This window comes from Neovison vison, chromosome 3 (assembly GCF_020171115.1).
Source record: "Neovison vison isolate M4711 chromosome 3, ASM_NN_V1, whole genome shotgun sequence".
Classification (NCBI taxonomy): Eukaryota; Metazoa; Chordata; class Mammalia; order Carnivora; family Mustelidae; genus Neogale; species Neogale vison.
Genome location: NC_058093.1, coordinates 137,336,637 through 137,357,582, shown reverse-complemented (window position 1 = coordinate 137,357,582; position 20,946 = coordinate 137,336,637). Strand labels below are relative to the sequence as shown.

General features: G+C 46.0%; 1 protein-coding gene across 1 annotated transcript in view; it reads left to right on the top strand.

Annotated features, from left to right (window-relative positions):
- ZCCHC2 (zinc finger CCHC-type containing 2) overlaps positions 1 to 20,946 on the top strand; it is a 58,105-nt gene that overhangs the window by 22,270 nt on the left and 14,889 nt on the right. The window contains exons 6-10 of the mRNA XM_044242858.1: positions 3,497 to 3,609; positions 14,146 to 14,240; positions 16,489 to 16,572; positions 18,231 to 18,288; positions 20,331 to 20,466. Coding sequence (XP_044098793.1) covers positions 3,497 to 3,609; positions 14,146 to 14,240; positions 16,489 to 16,572; positions 18,231 to 18,288; positions 20,331 to 20,466 — 486 coding nt within the window. The remainder of the gene's footprint in view (positions 1 to 3,496; positions 3,610 to 14,145; positions 14,241 to 16,488; positions 16,573 to 18,230; positions 18,289 to 20,330; positions 20,467 to 20,946) is intronic.

The following is a 20,946-nucleotide window of genomic DNA, read 5'->3' as shown; positions in this document are numbered from 1 at the left end:
TTCCTGGTTCAGGGCTGAGAGCGCCTTCTGCCACTTGAAGATGGTGACCTAACTGCGGGGCGGGGAGGGGTCATTCATTTCAGTTGGTGAAGGTCCCACGAGGATGGCCCGTCAGCGGTCCACGGCACGGTGAGGAAGGAGAGGCTGGTGGAAGGACCGGGCGCAGGAGCGCTGTTGTGCAGAGAAGAGGGCCCTCGGCTCCCCAGGAATGCTAGCTCCTGGCTACCGGTCTGCCTGTTGAAGAAGCTGGGAAGGGCCGGCCCGCACCACCGCCACACCTGTGCTTTTAAAATCTCTCCCATTTATATCTGACTTCTCTGTCTCAGTAGAATAAATCTATCCAAGTTGAAGGGCAGGTAGTCATGAACCGGTGTCCTACGGGTCAGAGAGCAACGTGCTTCGTTTCTTTTTCTTGGGTTGCCCTTTCCATGGCGGAGTCTACCGCTGGAGGGTAGGTTGCAGGGAGATGGAGCTGAGGCCGAAATGTCTTGCGGTGTGGAGTTGGCACGGTGGGGGTCCAGGGCTGCCTCGTGTCAAGGCCAGTTCCCTGAGGCGTCATGGAATCGGGGTGCTACCCATCTGTCCCGTGTGCTGCCAGGAGACTTCAGCGGAGAGCACGTGACGGACCTCCAGCCTCGGGCCTGGCATGGGGCAGAGTCTCTTCTCTTGGGTTTCCCTAAGCTTCAGCTCATTCTTCATCTTGACAGATTTTTTTTTGCAATTGTCCAATTTTTCTAAAAGCTTAAGTGCTTGAAGAAAATACCTCCCTCTCTAAGTCACTCTTCAGAATCATGGTAGTTAATGATACCTCTAGTTAGTCAACTTTTGAATATAGAATTTTTCTAAAGTGGGACAGATGCCTTATCATTACATGAAATAATTGGCAACGTTGCATGCTTCCGGAAACTAATTGCCTCTTCTCAAACATCCTTTCAAGTTTACCATTTATCTTTTCTCCTTTTTACCTTTTAAAATTGTCTATGAAAGTTATGAGCAGAAGTGTCCTTTTGACAGCCTGTGCATACTAACAACCTTTAACCTTTGTAGATGCTGTTTAACTGCACTTACTATTTGCTGTAATGTGGAAGAGGGAGTCTGAGGTCAGCGCTTTCAACCCTTTTTTCCCACGTAAATGGCAGCCTCTGTCCTCGCACCCGGGCCCTCATCCCCTGCTGCTCCGAAGCTGCGTCTGACAGCTGTCTGCGTCTCACTGCGAGGCTGGAAGCTCCACGCAGGCAGGCTTCGCGGCTTCCTGGCTTCCTACACGGCTGTGTCCACGGAGCCTACGGCAGGACTAAGGACAGGGTTGGGGGTTGACTGCTTGTTGATTGAATGAATGAGGGTTGACTGAGAAGAGTTACGAAGACCGAATGGGAACGGTGGTTCTCCAGTAGGCCTCAGCGTTTTGAATTTTTTTTTCTGAAGATTTTATTTGAGAGAGAGAGGCAGGGATAGTGACAGAGCGTGTACAGGGAGGAGAGGGAGACACACAGACTCCCCCCAGAACCCCAAGATCATGACCTGAACTGAAGGCAGTCGCTTAACTGACGGAGTCATCCAGGCGCCCCAGGCCTCAAGGTTTTTAAAATGAAGCTTGTGCTAGCGAGGAGAAACGCTTCCCAACTCTCCACGCTGGTGCGAGGCTGAGCTGGGGCCCGGGGCTGGGGGCTGGGCCTGGAACGCAGACCGAGAGGTGAGGAAATTCAAAAGTGACTAGAATAGAAGAGACATGATTTAAAGCTGTATTTTTAGCAAATGTGCCTTCCTCTAGGACTAGAAATAGTCCTTGGAAATGGAAGATAAAAACCACTTGAAAATAAAGCATTTCGCAAATACTGATGACTGCACATCCGTGCTCTGGCCCGTCACGTGCGCCGTCAGTGACCAGCGGAGGCGTGTGTGCTTGTGCCTTCCGGCGCTGCAAGGGCCAGCAGTGATTCCGCGGTGGAAGCAGACCGCACCGACGCTGGTTCGCCTCGGCTGTATACAGATATGCCGGAAATACATGCATAAAATGGGTACTACGGCATCTGTATTAAAATAATATAAATACTGGGCGCCTGGGTGGCTCAGTGGGTTAAGCCACTGCCTTCGGCTCAGGTCATGATCTCAGGGTCCTGGGATCGAGTCCCGCATCGGGCTCTCTGCTCGGCAGGAGGCCTGCTTCCCTTCCTCTCTCTGCCTGCCTCTCTGCCTACTTGTGTGAGGCGAACGTGATAACCACTACACTACGGAAACTCTCTGCCTACTTGTGATCTCTCTCTGTCAAGTAAATAAATAAAATCTTCAAAAAAAAAATAATAGTATAAATACTGAAATAGTCCTTTCTCTGGAAAATGTGTAGATTCGGGAGCTGTTTCTTCCCGATAGTGACCAGAGGCCTCGCTCTGCGCAGCGGGTGTGAGGGTGCAGGCCGGGCCTCCCGCCGTACCCCGAGGTCAAAGAACCAGGAAGAGCTTCATTCTGACAAAACATCTTGATTCCATAGTCTCACTGCGTAGAATTAGTGATACTTTATGCTGTCTTTGTGAAGTTTTCCGTTCCTGAATTGTTGACTCAGAACGCGGATTTGTTGAAAGCAGCGTGTGAGCTGACAGTTTGTCACATTGTTCTCTTCCCACAGCTCCTCGGGGACTGTGTTAACGCTTCTGCTCCTCGTTTTAGTGAAAAGTGCCAGGAATTCAGGAGTTTGTTGTAAAGACTCGTTATCAGAGGTTAAGTTTAAAACTTGAAATTCTTGAAAGACTTGGGAAGTAAGTTTTATAAACGATTGCTTCATTAGGAATTTTAAAAAGTGAGCTACTTAATAAACAAAATGACCTAAAATTTTGTTTTTAAATTAAACCTTTCTTGGCCAAGTCATGATTTTCTGTGTGTGTGGCTGCTGTTATATCGCTGTGCGGGCACCACTGGCACGTGGTGGGGAGGGTTACTCGCCCTTCAGTTAGTGCGTGAGCAAGACAGAGAGTTGCCCCCCCAGCCCCCGCCCAGTTCTTCATGTGGTGCGTCGGCCTGTCCGTCTGGCATTGCCTGAGATTCAGATGCGGAGCAGGAGGCGCGAGGGTGGGAACTGTAAAGGCAGGGATAACACTTCTCGGAATCCTGCTTGAGGATTAAAATAATTGTGGCCACGCTAGGCAAAATGTAGTTCCATGTCACTGAAGCACTTCTGTGTGGATGGTCATTTCCATGTGGCACGTGGCACCCAGAATGTGAGCGGTTTGTGGGCGTATCCCAGGAGCACGCTGAAGGCTGCCGGGTTGTTCTGCCCTGTTCCAGAGCCCTGAGGTGTGCCCAGAAGGCAGAAGACTGTTTCCTAATAGAAAAATCAATGCTGCTTTCAGTACGGCGCCTGTGTCCTGAAGATTTGGAGAAGGAACTGTTTTGGGACGATGACTGAGCAAGAGACATTTATCTTCCTTTCATGCCTCTGGTTTGTAACCTACTTAGCGTTAAGTGAAAGCTTAACATTGGCCTTGCTGTTTTTCTTTTCTAGCTCCCAAAGGAAGTGTCTTCAGAGACTTTTGACAAGACCATCTTAAGAGCCCTGAATCAGGGTTCATTGAAAAGGGAAGAACGGCGACATCCTGACCTAGAGCCCATCCTAAGGTAACAGTTCACTGACGCGGTCACAGTGGTGTCACAGATGAGAGAATAGGCATCGGGGGTCTTAGAATGGAGTTCAAGGGAGATCACTTCCTGTGGTCCTTCTTAAAATGGACTTTTTATCTGTATGCTATTTGGGTCTAGGCTTACACTAGGAAACATCAAACTAAGTACTTTGATCACTGGACTCCTCAGCTCTCCGATATAAATAATTGCTTCTAAAATATACCAATATACAGTGACCCTCTTGTTTTCTCCATAAAATATTTATTAAAAGAGCTCCTTGTCCAAGAGCTCCACTTTAGAGATGTTTTCTATTTTAAGTTGTTAAGTAAGTAAGATTAGGCTAATGGGTTGGAAAGTAAAAGAAATTAACGCTCTGAAGACCAGCTCTTCTGTAGGACGGGGAAGTTGCAGTGGCGATGGCTGGGACATGGTGAGTCAGGCACAGCACTGGGGTCAGCTCCCGGAGCGTGCTGTGGGCAAGTGGGGTAATGGTGGCCCAGGGGCTCTGTGTGGGCAGGATGGGTGTGGATGTGGGTAAACATGCTTATTTCGTGATGGGAAATGGAGGGATCTCTTGCCTATTGGCTTCTATTTTTTCCTAAAGTAAGAATCTGCTTAAGAGTGGCCACCCTGAGGTTGGGGACCAAATGTTGGAGAGCAGAAGGGACGTCCAGGACTTGTGTGGGGACGTGCACAATCTGATGCAGGAAACCTCATCGACTGGCCAGGGCGTGGAGCCCATTTGAGATAGAATATCAGTAAATTATAGTGGTCTCGGGCTGTCCTGCTGTGTGGATTTTTTAAAAACATCTTTCCACCATTTCAGGTTCAAGTGCTAGGAAAGCAGATGGTTGGATAAGGACTTTTTGGCTGTGATGAAAGGACACCGGGGCAAAGGGGTTTAGGGAAGCGCGTGCATTGTTTAAAAACAGACCGCATCCCAGTGTGAGCATAGGGGAGCCGGACAGGAGCGTGAACCGCAGCTGAAGAACCCGGCGCCATGGGAGTAAGCGGTAATGAAGCCAGTCAGAGCCTGAAATGCCTGAATTAGGGAATTCTGAGGCGGAGCCAGTGGTTGTGACTCTGAGAGGTTTGGGGTGTGGTTTCCGTGATTGTTAAATTGCTGCAACTCTCCCCTCTGTGAGGGTTTCCCTTTAGGAGAGAGAAATGAATGGCGGGGGAAACAAATGCCGTTTTCCTGGAGACTTGTAGGTATTAATAAGTAAACTAAGGAAAAGCAGAGTTGAAACATATGGGCTAGATTCCGGGCTTGAGGGGGGCATCCCGCCTGCCTTCCGATCCCGAGCTGGCCCCAGTCGCCTTGCCTAGCCTTGCCGAAGAGTGGGCAGAGGGGGTGTTGCTCAGTGCCTGGCGCTCCCCCTGTGCCGGGGAGCCAACACTCTCAGGATGGGGTGGGCTGGGAAGAAGGGGGCATGTTCCCTCCCCGAGGGAGAGAAGCAGAAATCTGGGAAAGAGAGGGGTGTGTTGTGTGTTCATTGAATGACAAGATCCAGGGTCGAGCAGAGGCAGACACAGACGGAGGAAATCCCTGGGGAAGAGGCAGCGAGGCTAAGAGCCCAGAGTGTTGGCTGATCACCCATGTGGGCTTGGAAAGTTCTGGACACCTTGGAGGACCAGGAATGGGGGGAGACAGCGAGGCAGGGGCTAAGCCGAGTATGACTGCTGGAGAGTGACTACGACAGAGGGCACAGTGTCTGGAAGGCAGCTGCAGGGGAGTCCCCCCACCTTCGCAGCCCTCGTGATAGGGCAGGGGAGCACCCCCACCCGGACGGGCTTACAGGTTTCTAGTCCAAGCAGGAGGTGCGCAGCTGTTCATTGAAGACCTGGCTCTCTGGGGTGGCTCAGCACACCCAGCGGGAGGGCTCAGAGACAGCCCCAGAGCATTCCGGGGATGATGGTGAGGGAGAGGTGGTCGAATTCCAGGGTCCCCTGTGCTTCTCAAAAGTCAGGGAGCTCATGCATCCCTGGGGATCTCGTAAAGGCGCAGATTCTTAGCCCACAGTGCAGGAACGGGCTTGGTCCTGCAATGTACTGGGCTGTGGAGTGCTCCTGGTCTGCGAGGCATGCGCTGAGCACCTGGCCATAGGGGGTGGGGAGCACTCAGACCGCTGCCTCCAAGGTGACTCAGGAGGGAGCTTCTCCAGCTGTGACCCTGGGGGGTGGAAGGCAGTCTGGAGCATGAACCTGGCGGGCGGTCCAGGAGGAGATAGAGAGGAGGCCAGCTGGCAGGCTCTGGGGTGTGGAGAGCGGCGGAGTGTGCATCTTTAGGACATGTCCAGGAGGAAGTCCTCTTTCACCCTGTCCGTGTTGGCGTCAGGGTCTGCTTTGTTCCCAGCCAGACGGTGCTGGCTACGAGGCCTTTACCTTGCCTGAGACCCTGTGGCTGACAGTCCTAGACTCCCAGTCCTATTGCATACTGTTCCCGTTGAGGGGGATAAAATACAGTAAAGTCTTACTTAGTATATTTGTATATAGACTGCTCCATATAGAGTCACTCAGTTTGTTTCGTAGCTTGGGGCTTTCTTAATAAATCTGACAGATGCTCAATATAGAACTTCTTCTTTTTTTTTTAGATTTTATTTATTTATTTGATAGAGATCACAAGTAGTCAGAGAGGCACGCAGAGAGAGAGAGGAAGGGAAGCAGGCTCCCTGCCGAGCAGAGAGCCTGATGTGGGGCTCTATCCCAGGACCCTGGGATCATGACTTGAGCCGAAGGCAGAGGCTTCAACCCACTGAGCCACCCAGGTGCCCCAATATAGAACATTTGGGAAATACAGAAAAGTAATGAAAAGATGACAGTTACTCAAATAACTATTACTGACATTTAAAATTTTCCTTTTAGTTTTTTGTTTTGCTTGTAATATTAGTGAGGCAAGTTTTATATCTATTTTCCTTCTCACAGTATAAGGATTTTCTGTTTAATTCTTCAAGATTATTTTGAATGGCTACAGAGTATGTCCCATCAGGCTGTGTAATCCTTTGACTCTTTCTTTGTTGGGAACAAAGACAGTTTCCATCTCCCCACCCCCCATACAGCTTTGACCATTTTTATGCATAAAAAACTTTCCAGATTTATGAGTTATTACTGAAGAGAGAGTCTTTGTAATTGATTTACTGATTTAAAGAGTATGATACTCTTTTTTGATCCCTGATAATTCATATATTATTATTTTTCTTATGAAAATGTTACATAAACAGTATTTACTGTTAGTGTTTGAGTTTACTAGTTCATTAGAGCTTGGCTAGATTTGAGTATCATTTAAAAAACTATTTCCTCATTTGGTAGGAGAATGATTATCTCACTGGCTTAATGTTCACTTTCTTTGTTAGTGAAATTCAGTATCTTTTTCTAAGTTTAGCTGTTTGTGTATTTTTTAAGATCATCTGTCCTTTACCATTTATCTTTGTAGGTCTTCGTGTTTTTAGACTTTTAACAATTTAACTTTAGTAGTATAACATTTCTCAATGATGATTTCTTAGATGAAGATTAAAATACTATATTAGGTCTATGTGTCTATGTTTCTGTGTTTCAGTTTATCTCTTCATGAATACAAAGTCATTCCCAGGCTGTTTGTTAAATGTTAGGTGCATCTCTGTAGCCATATGGGGAAAAAGTTAGGCTAGAACCATATGTCATTCCTTACATCAAAATTAACTCTAGATGGCTCAGAGATTTATTTTTTTTAAGATTTTATTTTATTTTTTTAAGGTTTTATTTATTTATTTGACAGAGATCACAAGTAGGCAGAGGGGCAGACTTGTGAGAGAGGGAGACACAGGCAGACTTGAGAGAGAGGGAGACGCAGGCTCCTTGCTGAGCAGAGAGCCCGACGCAGGGCTCGATCCCAGGACCCTGGGATCATGACCTGAGCCTAAGGCAGAGGCTTTAACCCACTGAGCCACCCAGGTGCCCTAAATTTTAAATATTTTTAATTTAGTTTTTTTTTTTTTTTCCAACGTAAATTTCTTTTGGGTGGGGAGGGGCAGAGGGAGAGGGAGAGAGAGAAATCTTTAGCAGGCCTGAGATCATGACCTGAGCCAAAGTCAAGTTGGATACTTAGCTAAGTGAGCCACCTTGGTACCCCTAAATTTAGTTTAGTTTGTTTTTATTTTTTAAAGATTTTATTTATTTATTTGACAGAGAGATCACAAGTAGGCAGAGAGGCAGAGAGAGAGGGGAAAGCAGGCTCCCCGCCGAGCAGAGAGCCCGACGTGGGGCTTGACCCCAGGACCCCAAGATCATGACCCGAGCCAAGGGCAGAGGCTTAACCCACTGAGCCACCCAGGTGCCCCCCTAAATTTAGTTTTAATTGAAGTATAGTCATCATACAACATTGTGTTAGTTTCAGGTATGTAACAGCAATCTGACAATTATGTATATAATAGGATAACAGGACAACATGAGTGGTCCCCATCTGTCACTACACAAAGTTATAGTATCATTGACTATAGTCCCTGTGATGTACTCTTCATCCCATGACTTATTTATTCTTTAACTGGAAGTTTGTACCTCTTAATCGCCTTTGCCTATTTCACCCACACCTCTACCCTCTTCCCTTGGCAACCACCAATTTTCGGTATTGGAGTATGTTTCTGTTGTTTTGTTCATTTTTTAGATTCTACATATAAGTGAAATCATATGGTGTTTGTCTTTCTCTTTCTGGCTTATTTCGCTTAATGTAATACCCTCTAGGTCCATCTATGTTGTCCCAAATGGCAAGATTTCATTTTTTTTTTTTAGTGGCTAAGTAGTATTCCATGGTGTGTACCACATTTTCTTCACTTGATCTTAGCCCGAAGCCAAGAATTGATCCATTCGCCTGTCGATGGGCACGTGGGTTGCTTTCGCGTCTTGGCTGTCGTGAGTAAGGATGCGCTCAGTACAGCGGTGCGTATGGCTCTGCTGATTCGCGTTTTCCTGTTCTTTGCGTAAATATTCACAGGTGGTATTCCTGGATTGTGCGGTACTTCTATTTTTAATACTTTGCGGCCCCTCCGTGCTGTTCTCAGAGTGGCTGTACTGTTCACATCCCCAGCAGCAATGCACAAGATTCCCTTTTCTCCACGTCCTCACTGACACTTGTTATTTCTTGTCTTTTTGATACTAGCTATTCTGACTGGCCTAGGCTGATGTTGTGGGATTTCTAGTAATTTATCATACAGGAGTAGTCCCACTGTCATGCAAAGATTGAGTGCTGTAATTTTTGACTAGAAAAGACTAGAAACAGCTAGATGTTGATGGAGACTTGGTTAACTCACAGGATGAGTCATTTTAATGTCATGGGACATTCATTGGAATGCTCTGTGGCCTTACTGCAGAACAACAACAGCAGAAGGTGCCTTCAGGAGTGCTCGGGGAGAGCCAGGCAAGAACAGTTACTAGAATGTCACCATTTTAAAGGATATGTATGTGTTTGTGTGCAAAGAATATTTCTGAAAAACACAGTAGTAAAGACGCGTGTGTCCAGGGAAGAAGAGGGGCTCTGGGAGTAGGAATGAGACCGGCTGTTCACTTGGTAGCTTCTGAATTTGGGCCATATATGTTCTTCACTTACTTCGAAAGGCTTGAAGCTATCCCTCTCTTGAAACACGATCAATTTACTTTTTGTGGGTGGGATAGTTTCTGTTATTTTTATTGTCTGTTTTGGATTTATTTTGTTTCACCAGGTGAGACCAGGATCGAAATCTATTTTTCTTTCCAAACAATGAATTGATTCTTTCCTATAGTACTGATTTCCCACGTTTCTAGATAGATAACATGTTCCTGGATTTTTCCTCTCAACAATCTTATTTTTGTTCCAGGATCACTTTTTAATTATTAGAACCCTTAGAGTTTATTAGTAGCTGATCAATCTGGTTTTTGTGCTGCTGGTGCTGTTTCTGAAATACTCATCTGTGTTCTCAGGCATCTGTTACTCAGCTTAGGTATTAGAACTTGATGCATGTGACCTCTAGGAGATGCGCTAAGCAGTGGTTCAAGTCTTAGTAATCCCAGTGCCTGCGCTCTTCATAGGGCTGTCCTTGTTAACAGTCGTCATCGATTCCCTCCCTGTCCCGAACACATACGTCCTCAAGCCACTCAGAGCAAGGCCGAAGGCAGCAGCGCTTTTGGAGGACGCACCTTAAGGGACTAGAAAAGGGGCCCTAAGTGGAGTGAGGCGTCATTCAGTCACAGGGATGGTGCTGGGAGGCCTGGCACGGTGGGAGAGTGGCCGGCGGGCGCTCGAGGTCCACTGGTGTCAGGAGGGCACCTGCACAGGACGTGGGAGGGAGCAGGAGTGGGAATAGATGACTACGGGGTTGACCTGCTGTAAGTATGTTAAGAACCGTGAGGCGCAGGTGTCTTTCTGCTGGGGAACGGGGTTACAGTACGGGAAGGAAAACCGCCAGAATGCACCCTGGAGCATCTGATGGGCATCGAAGATACGGACGCGATAAATACGGCTGTGTGCGTACACCTGTGTTCCCTGGCCTTGTTCTTTGAGAAGGTCTGGAAGCAGCCACAGCCAGTTGCCATGGGAATGCCTGGTGCCCAGAGCTTGACTTGTAGCCGTTCCGCTCTGCACGGAACTAGGGCTCCTAGTGATCATAGCGCTGGCGCAGGAGAAGTTCGAGATGGGCCTTCTGGGCCAGACAGCGTGGCAGCGCTCCGGGCGTGGAGCGGCTCGGTCACGGGGCTCCAGACACCGGCTGGAAGGGGCTCCTATGGTCCTATCTGGAGCAAATTGAAACATCAAAATAAATAAAACAGTAAGATCGAATAGAGGAGGAAGCCACGAGTCCTTGTTGAAATAAATAATGAGTAGCTTGAATGAGGATATTTTGTAGTATCAAAGTCCTTTCCCACACAGTAATGCTTATTATTCCTAAAAGGAGGAAGGGCGGCTTTAGAGTGGTGAAGCCTAACAGGCCCCTCTCTAATCCAGGACCGGGAACTTGGTGAGTGATAGGGCGTCAGTCAGAATCACCACACAATAGGCTGTAGCAAAAAAAAAAAAACAAACCCAAAGCCTCAGTCCTCTAAGATTCCTGCTACGAATCTGGTCGCGAGGGCACATCAGACAAACCAAAGTTGTGACCATTCCACAAACCACAGGGGCTGTCCTCTTAAAACCGTGAGAGCCACGGGAGGGCCGAGGAGCTCCCATGGCAGCTGGCTGCGGCGTAGGACCTGAACTGGGTCATGGTGGTGGAAAGGGCACTGTGGAGTCAGTTGGAGAAACTTGAATGGGGTCTGAGGATTAGGTCTTAATTTATCATGAAGTGTTAATGTCCCATTATTGATTGTAAGAGAATGTCTTCGTAGGAGATACCGATGTCTCGCCAGGGGTTGGGGTGTCCGAGATCAGCTGTCGATGGTTCAGAAAGGTATTTTTTACTGTATTTGCAACTTCTCTCTAAGTGTGAGGTTTTTTAAGAGGGGAAAAAATTTTTCCATAAGGAGCCACTTTTAGAAATTTGGTTCCTGGCTAAGATGGCAATTAAGAAGTATGTGTCTGACTCTTCCTTATTAACAGCTTTTAGGGTTCTCCTCAGTGATGATCATGGAGGTGTGTGGGTGCGTGTGTTTTAAGATCATTTTTACTATAAAGGTGTTATTTGAGCTACTTGTGAAGAATGTAGAGGAAGGTGTGATGCTGAAAGTCCTGAATTGCCCTTTCTCCACATTTAGTCACTAGAAATAGCCTTCCTTAAAAAAATTTTATGTAACTTTTCAGAAATTTTCTGTGCATATGCATACCCTTGTATTTATGTATTTGTGCATATTTACTGTGCAAATGAAATGATCCTGTGCACACTTTCCTGCCACTTACTCCTTATTAAATATATGGGACATGGTAGTACATCGGTACCTGTCAAAAGATTGCTGCCTTTTTACTTGCCACATAATCTATTTTTGTTGGTATCATAATGAGTGTACTTAATGACCGTTCTGATTCTAAATATTCTGAGACTACAAACAGTATTACAGTGAATATCCACATATGTTTCTTAACACATTTGGATGTGTTTATCTGTGAGAGAAATTTTTAGAATTGAAATTGTTTGGTCATAAGTTATGCATTTTTAAATATGTGATGATTCCAAGTTACTTCTGAACATTCTAAGGAGGTAGCAGCCCTTGATACCCTGGAAGGCTTGCATTTGGATCTCTGTACCTCAGCAGACGTAAGATATTCTCCATCTCTCATCTTTGCCAATCTTAGAGAGGAAGATTGTATCTTCTTTTTTTTTTTTTAAGATTTTATTTATTTATTTGACGGAGAGATCACAAGTAGGCAGAGAGAGAGGAGGAAGCAGGCTCCCCCCTGAGCAGAGAGCCCGATGTGGGGCTCAATCCCAGGACCCTGAGTTCATGACCTGAGCCGAAGGCAGAGGCTTAACCTTCACTGAGCTACCCAGGGCCCCTGAACACTCTATCCTATTTTAGTCTGTGTTTGAGTCAGTAGTTAGTCTCTATTTACACTTTCCTGTGAATGGCTTTTTCAGTCCTTTCCACTTTTTATTGGTCTTACTGATTTATAAGTTATTTGTTGAATTAAAGAAAGGAGCTCTGTTTGTTGTTATTTCTTGACCATGTGGGCAGTTTAAATTTTTCTGAGATAGGATTTACCAATCTTTTTCTCTGATGGTTTTAGGGTTTTGTATCCTGCTTGGAAAGACTGTACTCTTCCAAAACTATATTTTTAGACTACGTCCCCCCCCCAATACTTCCCTTAAAAAAAAATCTTTGATTTGTGTGACTGGTTTGTGGTCCCGAAACCATTAATAGGATGTGAAAAGACCTCATTCTCAGTTTGTGAATTTTGGGTTAGTATGATTAATCATTCATGTCACTTAAGAAAAGGAGCGATTGTAGAGGAAGGGGCAATTATTGTACATGGGAAATAGAAAATGAGCTTATAGGAGCAGTAGAGGTGGGACTGGTACAGGACATGGTGTGTGAGTTCAGTTCCAGATCTCTGTAAATTAGGAAGAGAGAAATATGGCACTGAAATGTACCTTTGGGGTTGGGTGGTTTTTGTCCTTTCAAAATATAATCTTGTTTTTCTTATTTAATATGTTAGTTTATAGCCAGTTTGGTTTTTATAGACAGGTATGATTACCATTTTGTGGTTCTGCATTCCTGAAACCTTGACTTTAGTGCGGATGCCAGTTTCCGGCCTGTGCCTTGATCTCAGGTGCGGCTTGTCTGCGTGGCTCAGTGTTCGCACAGTGGACCCGCACGGTGGACCCGCACTTGGTTCGTGGATCGGTGGGTGGTATCTAGGCTGTCTCTTGGGACTCAAGCCTGAATTAAAGGTGTGTCTGTCTGTCTGTCGGTGGACAGGCTGGTGTGTAAATGTAACCAGTAATAGGTTTCACCACTGCCGTTGGGTTTTAATCCCCAGCTGTAGGTAATTGTTCAGACCTGGAAATTTAGATCAGCTCGTTGCTCAGTTTTCCTCCCATCCCTTCATTTCCCCTGTTTGTCTTCCAATTGAATATTTATTTCCACATTTGCATACCAAGAAGCAATTCTGCTTAATGTACAAGGTAATTTTGGTCCACAGGGTCATCTCTTGGTACGGTATCTAATGACTTTATAATTAATATGAATGACAGGTCAAACACCTTGGGGAGAAATTTAAGAATTTTAAATGAGCATTTAACGTGTTCAGAAGTAATGGAAGGAGGTGTGTATGTTGAGCAGGGCGAGCAGTTGCGTGTGCTCTGTGTGTGTCATAACCTTGATGAGCTGGTAGTGTCATTCCCTAGGAGGGGAGGAGAGCTGAAAGGGTTAGTAACTGGCTCAGGGCAGTTCAGCGTTTAAGTGGTTGGGCTGGTGTTCCGATCCGTGAGGAAACTCTCCAGGAGACGGTCCTGTAACTGTGCGCCTTGTTGCTGGGTCCCTTTGCCGAGAAGACTTCCCGCTGAAGTCTTAATGACATTAATAAGATGTGAGGAAAGCTGGTTTTCAAAGATAACGGCTCAGACCCGTGGTACGAAGCACAGCGGAAGGAATCATCAGTGAGTCCTGCCTTAGGACGCAGTCCTGTTCGTGACTGCCCAGACCTCTGCGTCCCACACGTGCAGGCCCCCCGCACCGCGGCGTCCTAGGCTCTTAGGTTCAGAGGGTGGGAAGTGCCCTCGTGGGACAGGCAGGTGAGGAAACAGCACCTGTGCAGAAAAGTGAAGGAATTGCCGTTCTCACTCTGAGCAGAAAGATGGCTGTTGGACCACTTGGGCAAAAGATGGACATGATATGTATATATATTTTTTCTGCCAGAATTGCAACCGTACCACTAGATTACAGAAAATTAAAAATACACCTGTGTATTAGATTTTTGCAAATAGGTTTCTTTTGTCCACTTCCTCCTATGGGAAGTGCGTTAGAAAATAATATTCTTTTCCTTAGGAAAACGGTCTGTTTTTTATACCTGAAGTAAACCGCTGTGTGCTCTGGCCTGGGCGTCCAGGCTGAGGCCGGGCCGCATGGCGCTAACCCCCGTCTCCTCCTTGTGCGCAGGCAGCTATTTTCCACGTCCTCCCGAGCTTTCCTGCAGAGTCGGCGGGTGCACAGCTTCTTCCAGGCCGGACCGGCGGACCCCCTGCACAGCCTCAGTAAGTGCCTCCCCTCGCCTGTCCCCAAGCCGGCGCCGGGGTCCCGTCGGGGCAGGGCGGCATTTGGTTGGGAACTTCTGTAGTCGACCGTGACGCTGCATGAAAGCTGCTGTCCCAGATCTGACCGACCCCTGGGCGGAGGCCAGCTCTGTCCCACCCGTGGGTCCCACCCCTGGTTCCTCCTGGGCTCGTCACCCTGGCGTGGGGGTCGTGGAGCTGCCATGCTGAGCGCCTGGTGTAGACCCTCTCAGCGTCTGCCTTTCCTCCTGGGTCCCCTGTTCCCATAATGACCTCCTCGGCCTCCAAGGCTGGAAACCCGGGCCTCACCCTCTTCCCCTTTCCTCTCTGTGCTCGGTCACTGGCAGGCCAGGGCGCAAGGGACGGAGCAGGTCTTCCTTTCTGCCCCTCCTCCCCAGCTTGGTGTCGGCCGGCCGTGAAGCCTTTCTTCCCTGCACACCCTGCGCAAAGCCTCGCCCCTCTTGGGTTCTAGCTTCTCACTTCACTTTAACCTGTCCCAGGATTACAGCAGGGATCAGTGGCTTAATCCCCTTCTCACAACTTTAGAAGTTTGCTTTGAAATTGGAGCCGGGCCATGAGCCTCCTTGTACCTTATTTGCTAGTCTCTCTGGCTTGGTGTCCACCCAGTACACCTGCCATTTCCTGTCCCGGTATCTTGGCTCGTTCTGCACCTGAACTTTTAAAAGTCCTTCCTTTTGGCACAGCCTGTTAAAATCACACTTGTCTTAGGACCCAACTGAAATACCGCCTCCTGAAGATTTCCCCATTTTTTTTTTCCTTCTATTCCTGTGGGTTGATGTTTGCCCTGATGTCTCAGCCTTCATCACAGTTGGCCTCGTGCGTCATTTTATGTCATCTTTCTCAACTGCCTGTTTAAACAAATATTTTGTCAGGAATGTGGACGTGTGCTTTAGGATAACGTGCTGACTTCCAGCACAGCCGCTCTGGCAAGTGGCTCTTCACTTTTTTTAATCTTTTCTTCTGCTTTCAACAAAGTCATATTTTCTTGTAACCAAAGGGGAAAGAGAATGCATATTTCATCATTTTGAGGTGGAAGAAAAAGAGGTTATAAAAAGTAAGATGATTGGATATTATAACCCGGGCTAACTTGTCACAGTTTCTCTCATGGGGCACTTGTGCCTTAAATATTTTAAACAAACAAGTAGCCAGTAGAATGAATGACTTTCGATGACAAGTTAATAAGACAAGATGAACGACCCTGTGGTGGTTAAATTTATGTCTGAATGGTGGCAGTAGCTGTACCTTTTTTTTTAAAAGGAAAATCCTAATCATTATAGCACTATCTAGGTTTAACAGTCAGTGCTTCCGCTTGGACTGAGTGTAAGTACTTTTAAGGAATACTCACTAACTAGCATCTGTTTAATTTTAAAAAGCACTGAAACATGCAGTTAAACTTCACATTCAGGTTTTTAGCAGGCTGCCTGGGAAAACTGGCCCAAGTGAGTAGTGCTTAGTTAAATAATAAAAAACCCATCATGAGAGCTTTACAGTATTTCAAGTACACAAGCAGCGCTAAAGGTATCAGATTGCTGCGAAATGAAATGTATTAAACATACATGTTTTGGGATTGTGGAAAATCTCATCAGGACGACCCCATTGTTTCACCAAAGAATACATTGTTGTCAAAGTTCATTTGCACTTCTTTTGAAAAGAATGACTGCTCTACCCTTTTTCTCCCTAGGATAGAGTGTAGTGTTCTGTATTCCGACGATTGAGAAAACAAAATTGTTAAACTCCTAAGTGACTTCAGTTTTAAGCTCTGGAATCGCACTGGTCTGTATCATAATGGAGAAGTCTTCCGGGGCTTTGAGAATGTGTTTGGTGACCAGCCCGTGTTGGCCTCTGAATCACTTGTCCCTGCTCTGTGATAGAAGAATAGAAAGTGACAGTAGATGGAGTCTGGGGAGCAGTGTGACATGGCCAGACAGGATCGTGTTTTATAAAAGTAGTAGTTTACAGCACACGAGAGGTGTGCAGTCCTCAGCCCCCAGTGACGTTGGGAAGCGCTCACTCGTGTTGCTTCTCACATGGCACCTGAGCCCGTTTTTATGCTCTGGCCCTTGGGTTTCTTAAAGGACCAAGCTAGTAGAAATGTTCCCTTTAGCACTAACTGTCCATTCTCCCCCTCTTGGGAGAAAAGGAATCCTTCTGTGTGTTTTCTTTTGTTATAGTCTTCCTAAAGATTAATGATACTGAATACTTCCTGCAGATAACTTACAGTCCTCTCTGAAGACTTCTAAAATCTTAGAACACTTAAAGGAAGATAGTTCGGAAGCTTCAAGTCAAGAAGAAGGTAAGTGTGGATTCACCGGAATCAATCATTCCGCCTGATACGGGCACAGGGAGAGGCAAATGGACCAGTAGAACAGTTTAAGGAGCCAAGAAACAGACATCTGGGAACTCGGAATGTGACAGGTGGCATTATAAATAAGTGAGGAAAAAATAGACTAGTCAATAAGTGATGTTGGCTGGCTTTCCGATTGAAAGAAATATTATCTCATTAGATGTATACTTCTGTCAAGCCCAGAAACTGCAAGTGAATAACAAAATATATGTCACATCAACTTAATGTAATGTGTAAATTATAAAACTGAACTTTTAAATGTTCATCATCTGGGACAAGAAGGCTTTCTTGACAAAGCAGAGCATGACTGTAGCAGAGATCTTTCTAATCTAAAATAACTGAACATGTGACCCCAAAACCAGACAATTTGAAGACATTCAGAGGATATTCACAGTTGGAGAAAGACTCCATCCAGACACTAGAAATACTCTTTCAAAAAATCAATGAGAACATCAGTCTGGAAATATGGGGCAAAAGATAAAGAGAGCTTATGGAAGAAATTCGATGTCTATTAAACAGTGTTTAGCCCCACAAGCAGCCTGAAAAATGCACACTGTAAAAACAGTGAGGTATCTTTTCATGCTCATCAGATCAGCAAATCTTTTTCGAGTGACATTACCAGGGGTATGAAGTAATGGGAACTCTGATCCGCCGCAGATGGGACAGAAATTGGTACAACTCATTTGGATAGGAACTTAACACGGTGCAGTGAGGTTGGAAGTAATTAATTTTATGCTGCTGCCCAGTGGTTCTGCTGCTTTGAAAATTGTTGTCCATGTGCCCAGGGGACATGAAGTCTTCACAGCAGCCTTGCGTGTAACAGCAAACACCTGGGTCTGAGCAGGTCAGGGGCTGTAAGGCTTAATAAACACACTCACTGGAATGTTCCAGCTAGCTCACCCTTGGGGGGGGGCGCGTTGAAGGGAATGGAGGAGGCCTTTGGTTGTTTCTGTGATATATTTTTGTTACAACATGGAGGTTAGGGGTGCTGACCCCCATGCAGTTGAAGAAATGGGCAGAACTTCTGACTCCCCCACAGCTGAGCTTACAGGAAGCCTTACCAAAAGTGTTTAACACATAGTTTGTATTGTAGGTGTACTGTCTACTGTGTTCTTATAATAGAGTAGGCTAGCGAGAAGAAAATGTTCAGACAATCATATGGAAGAGGAAATAGGTTTCTAGTACTATACTTACCCAGGAGTCAGTTGAATAGACCGGGGGGCTGGGAACGTGGGCGTTTCTTATATTAAGAGATAAGTATTCTTTGAATGTTTGAGATGCTTCATTTTTTTAACGGTTAAAATAAAAGTCTGAAACGGAAAGTCGCCGTTTCATAGTGGCACGTCACAGCGAACTTCCGTAGTTTCAGACAAAACCAGTTTGCCCTTAGGTGGCCAGGACCGCATTTGAGAGGATATTTGAGGAAATTCAGTAGTTCAGTATGTCTTTTAAAAACTGCCTCTTTAAGGAATTTTCTGTGGAAAATGCTCAGAAGTGTTCTGCACGGTCTGTCGACACTGTTACAGTCCCATAAATGAGTTGCATCATCCTTTTGGATTTTTGCAGAAGCATTTGGCATAATGAGCTGTTTTTTTCCTCTGCTCTAGACGTGTTACAGCACACCATAATCCACAAGAAACACCCCGGGAAAAGTCCCCTCGTGAAGTATGTATCTAATTTCTAAAACGTAAATGTCTTTGTGCATTTTTAATTAACTGGGTCACTTTTGCTTGAATTACCAACACATTTGGCTGTAGGTCTGCCATTCTACTGTTTGCTTGTTATATGTCCCACCTTTTCTGTGTTGCCTTCTTTTTCTCTCCTTTCTGTTGTAGGGTGGCTTTTATTCTGTTTTTCTCTTGTCTTGACCTGGATTATTCTATCCCACTCTTAGTTCTTCTGGGGGTTACTCGAGAGATAGCATTCTGCGTCTGTAACTTACCCCGGCCCGGTGTGAACTGTGCTGGCACCGTTTACCCCGTGAGGACCTTTAATCACTGTCACTTCCCTTTCCCTCTTCCCCATATGAACTGTAAATGTCACGTATCGTTGTTCCTGTATTTTAGAACTTGGCGAAACTCTTTTTCACTCGTGGATCAGAATTCCAGGGTCCTTCATTCTGGCCTGCGGGTCTTAGCATCGTCTGAGATTTCCTTCTTGCTGCAGAACACCAGAGTATTTCCTGCATCCTGTCTGCCAGTGATGCGTTCACTTTGTTTTTACTTGGAAAAAGTGTTTATTTGGTCCGTATTTTTACTGGATATAGGATCTTAGGTTGGCGGTTACTTTCTGTGAGCACTTTTAAACTCAGTTTTACTGTCTTGCAGTCGAATGCCTTTGGTCACTCACGTGATATCCCCTCAGCCCAGCTCTGGCTCCCCTCGTTGTCTCCCGTCCTGCCCAAGCCGTAAGACTGGCCACCTTCCCCCTTGGGGCACTTGCTGAGTCTGGGGACCGAGTTGGCTCTCAAACAGGCACAGTCCAGAAATGCAAGTTAATTTGTCCCTGGGGCTCAGCACTCAACTGACTGCAGAGCTCAGCTTCCGATCCTTTGGTTAGATAATTCTGGGAGGTCTCAGCTGCTTTGAACCTCTGCTGCTTCTGTTGGCAGCCTCAGTAACAGACCCTCACGTTGGTTCTTCCTCCTTTCCTATTTCCGTGTACTCCTCGTTCCTGCTTCCTGGGGTCGCCTCCCCTGTCAACCGTGCCATCCCAGACCCTGCTTTTCTAGGGGCGCTAAAGGATAGCCGGCCCTCGTCGCTTCAGTCTTCTTGTTGTTCTTTGGAAGTCGATGCACTTTTCAAACTCTGCTTGCTTTTTAAGATTTTCTCATTGTCTGGTTTTTAGCACTTCCCCTAGGACATGTTTGTAACTGTCTTTGACTGAATTCTACTTCTCAAGTCTGAATCCTGATACCTTTTGGGGTTAGAGAAGTCTAAGCCATGCTGTCTTCAGATACTGCTTCTGCCTGATTCTCTTGTTCTCTTTTCTGAGACCTGGATGACTTTGGATAATAGGTTTCTCACCGTGCCCCGCGTGTCTTGTCCCCTTCTCTGTGTGCTCTGTATTTTCCTTCTCTTGGTGCTCCAGTCTAGTTTCTTCTGACCAAAGTTCCTCCTCGCAGACTCTGTTAGTCTGTTTCCATCCATTGAATTCTTACTTTCAGTTCCTTCTACAATTCCAGAGTTGAAATTTGGTTCTTTTTTATATTTTCCAAGATTCTTCCAAAAGGTCTCATCATCCTGTAGTCAGTGACCTCTGAAGCACTGTTATTTTAAAGGCCCTGCTCAGTACCTCCCTTTCCTGGATTCTTTCTGAGTCTGTTTCTGCTATGTTTCTTTTAGTTTTCAGTCATGTCCTCCTGTCCTTTTAACATGCCTTAGACATATGCACCTCTCAGTGATCCTCCCCCTTTGGGGCTACGCTCCCCTGTGGGTGGTACAGGACGACCATAGCAGAGAGCCTGAAGACCACGTGCGTTTGTTACTAATTTACTTGGAGAAAGGGATTAACTCTTAGATAGCTGTGTGATAGTCTTTTAATATAAACTATACTTTTTTTTTCCCCCCTGAGAGAGGTCACTAGGCATTATGTAAAAAAACAATATACTGAAGACAGAAAGAGTCACTAGAGCTTCTTCATGCTGTGATATAGTGGGCTCCATTATTGAGGGTAAATTTTCATACTTCTGTGAACTTTTCTGATAGCACTATTGGTACAAGTTGTTCTCCATTGGATGGACTCACCATGCAATATTCCGAACAGAATGGAATCGTGGATTGGAGGAAGCAGAGCTGTACCACCATTCCGCACCCGGAGCACTGTGTGGCCTTAGCTGATCAGGTATTGGAGGGTTTTGTTTCTGTCCTTGCACATCGCTGCTCTAGACGAGTCGAGTCCTCTTGTGCATTATTATCTCAGAGAGTGGAGTGTCAGGCGTTGAATGTAAATGTCGGATTACATATACTGGAATATAAAGTCTGAACTCTTCTGAGGTCTGAAGGAATACCTTGAGATTGCCTTTATTGCTCAGAAATTTAGTACATTTTGATACAAACCCTGTCATGCTTATTCTGACTAGGGATACATTAAACGGTTTTGCCAACAAATTTTTTTGCTTTTGAAACAATTAGTCACATGTCAATCACCATCTTCCTGCTGGTGACGTGAATTCGGAAACAGACCTTCCCTCGCAAATTGTTGGGGCTCTTCCCCCGAGTCCTGTCATTAGGAAACGCCTGCTTTCTTAGGAGTTGGTGGAGGGAGAGCGCAGAGCGCTGTCTGTGTGTCCGTGAGGTGGGGTCGCGTTGAAGGCAGTGGGGT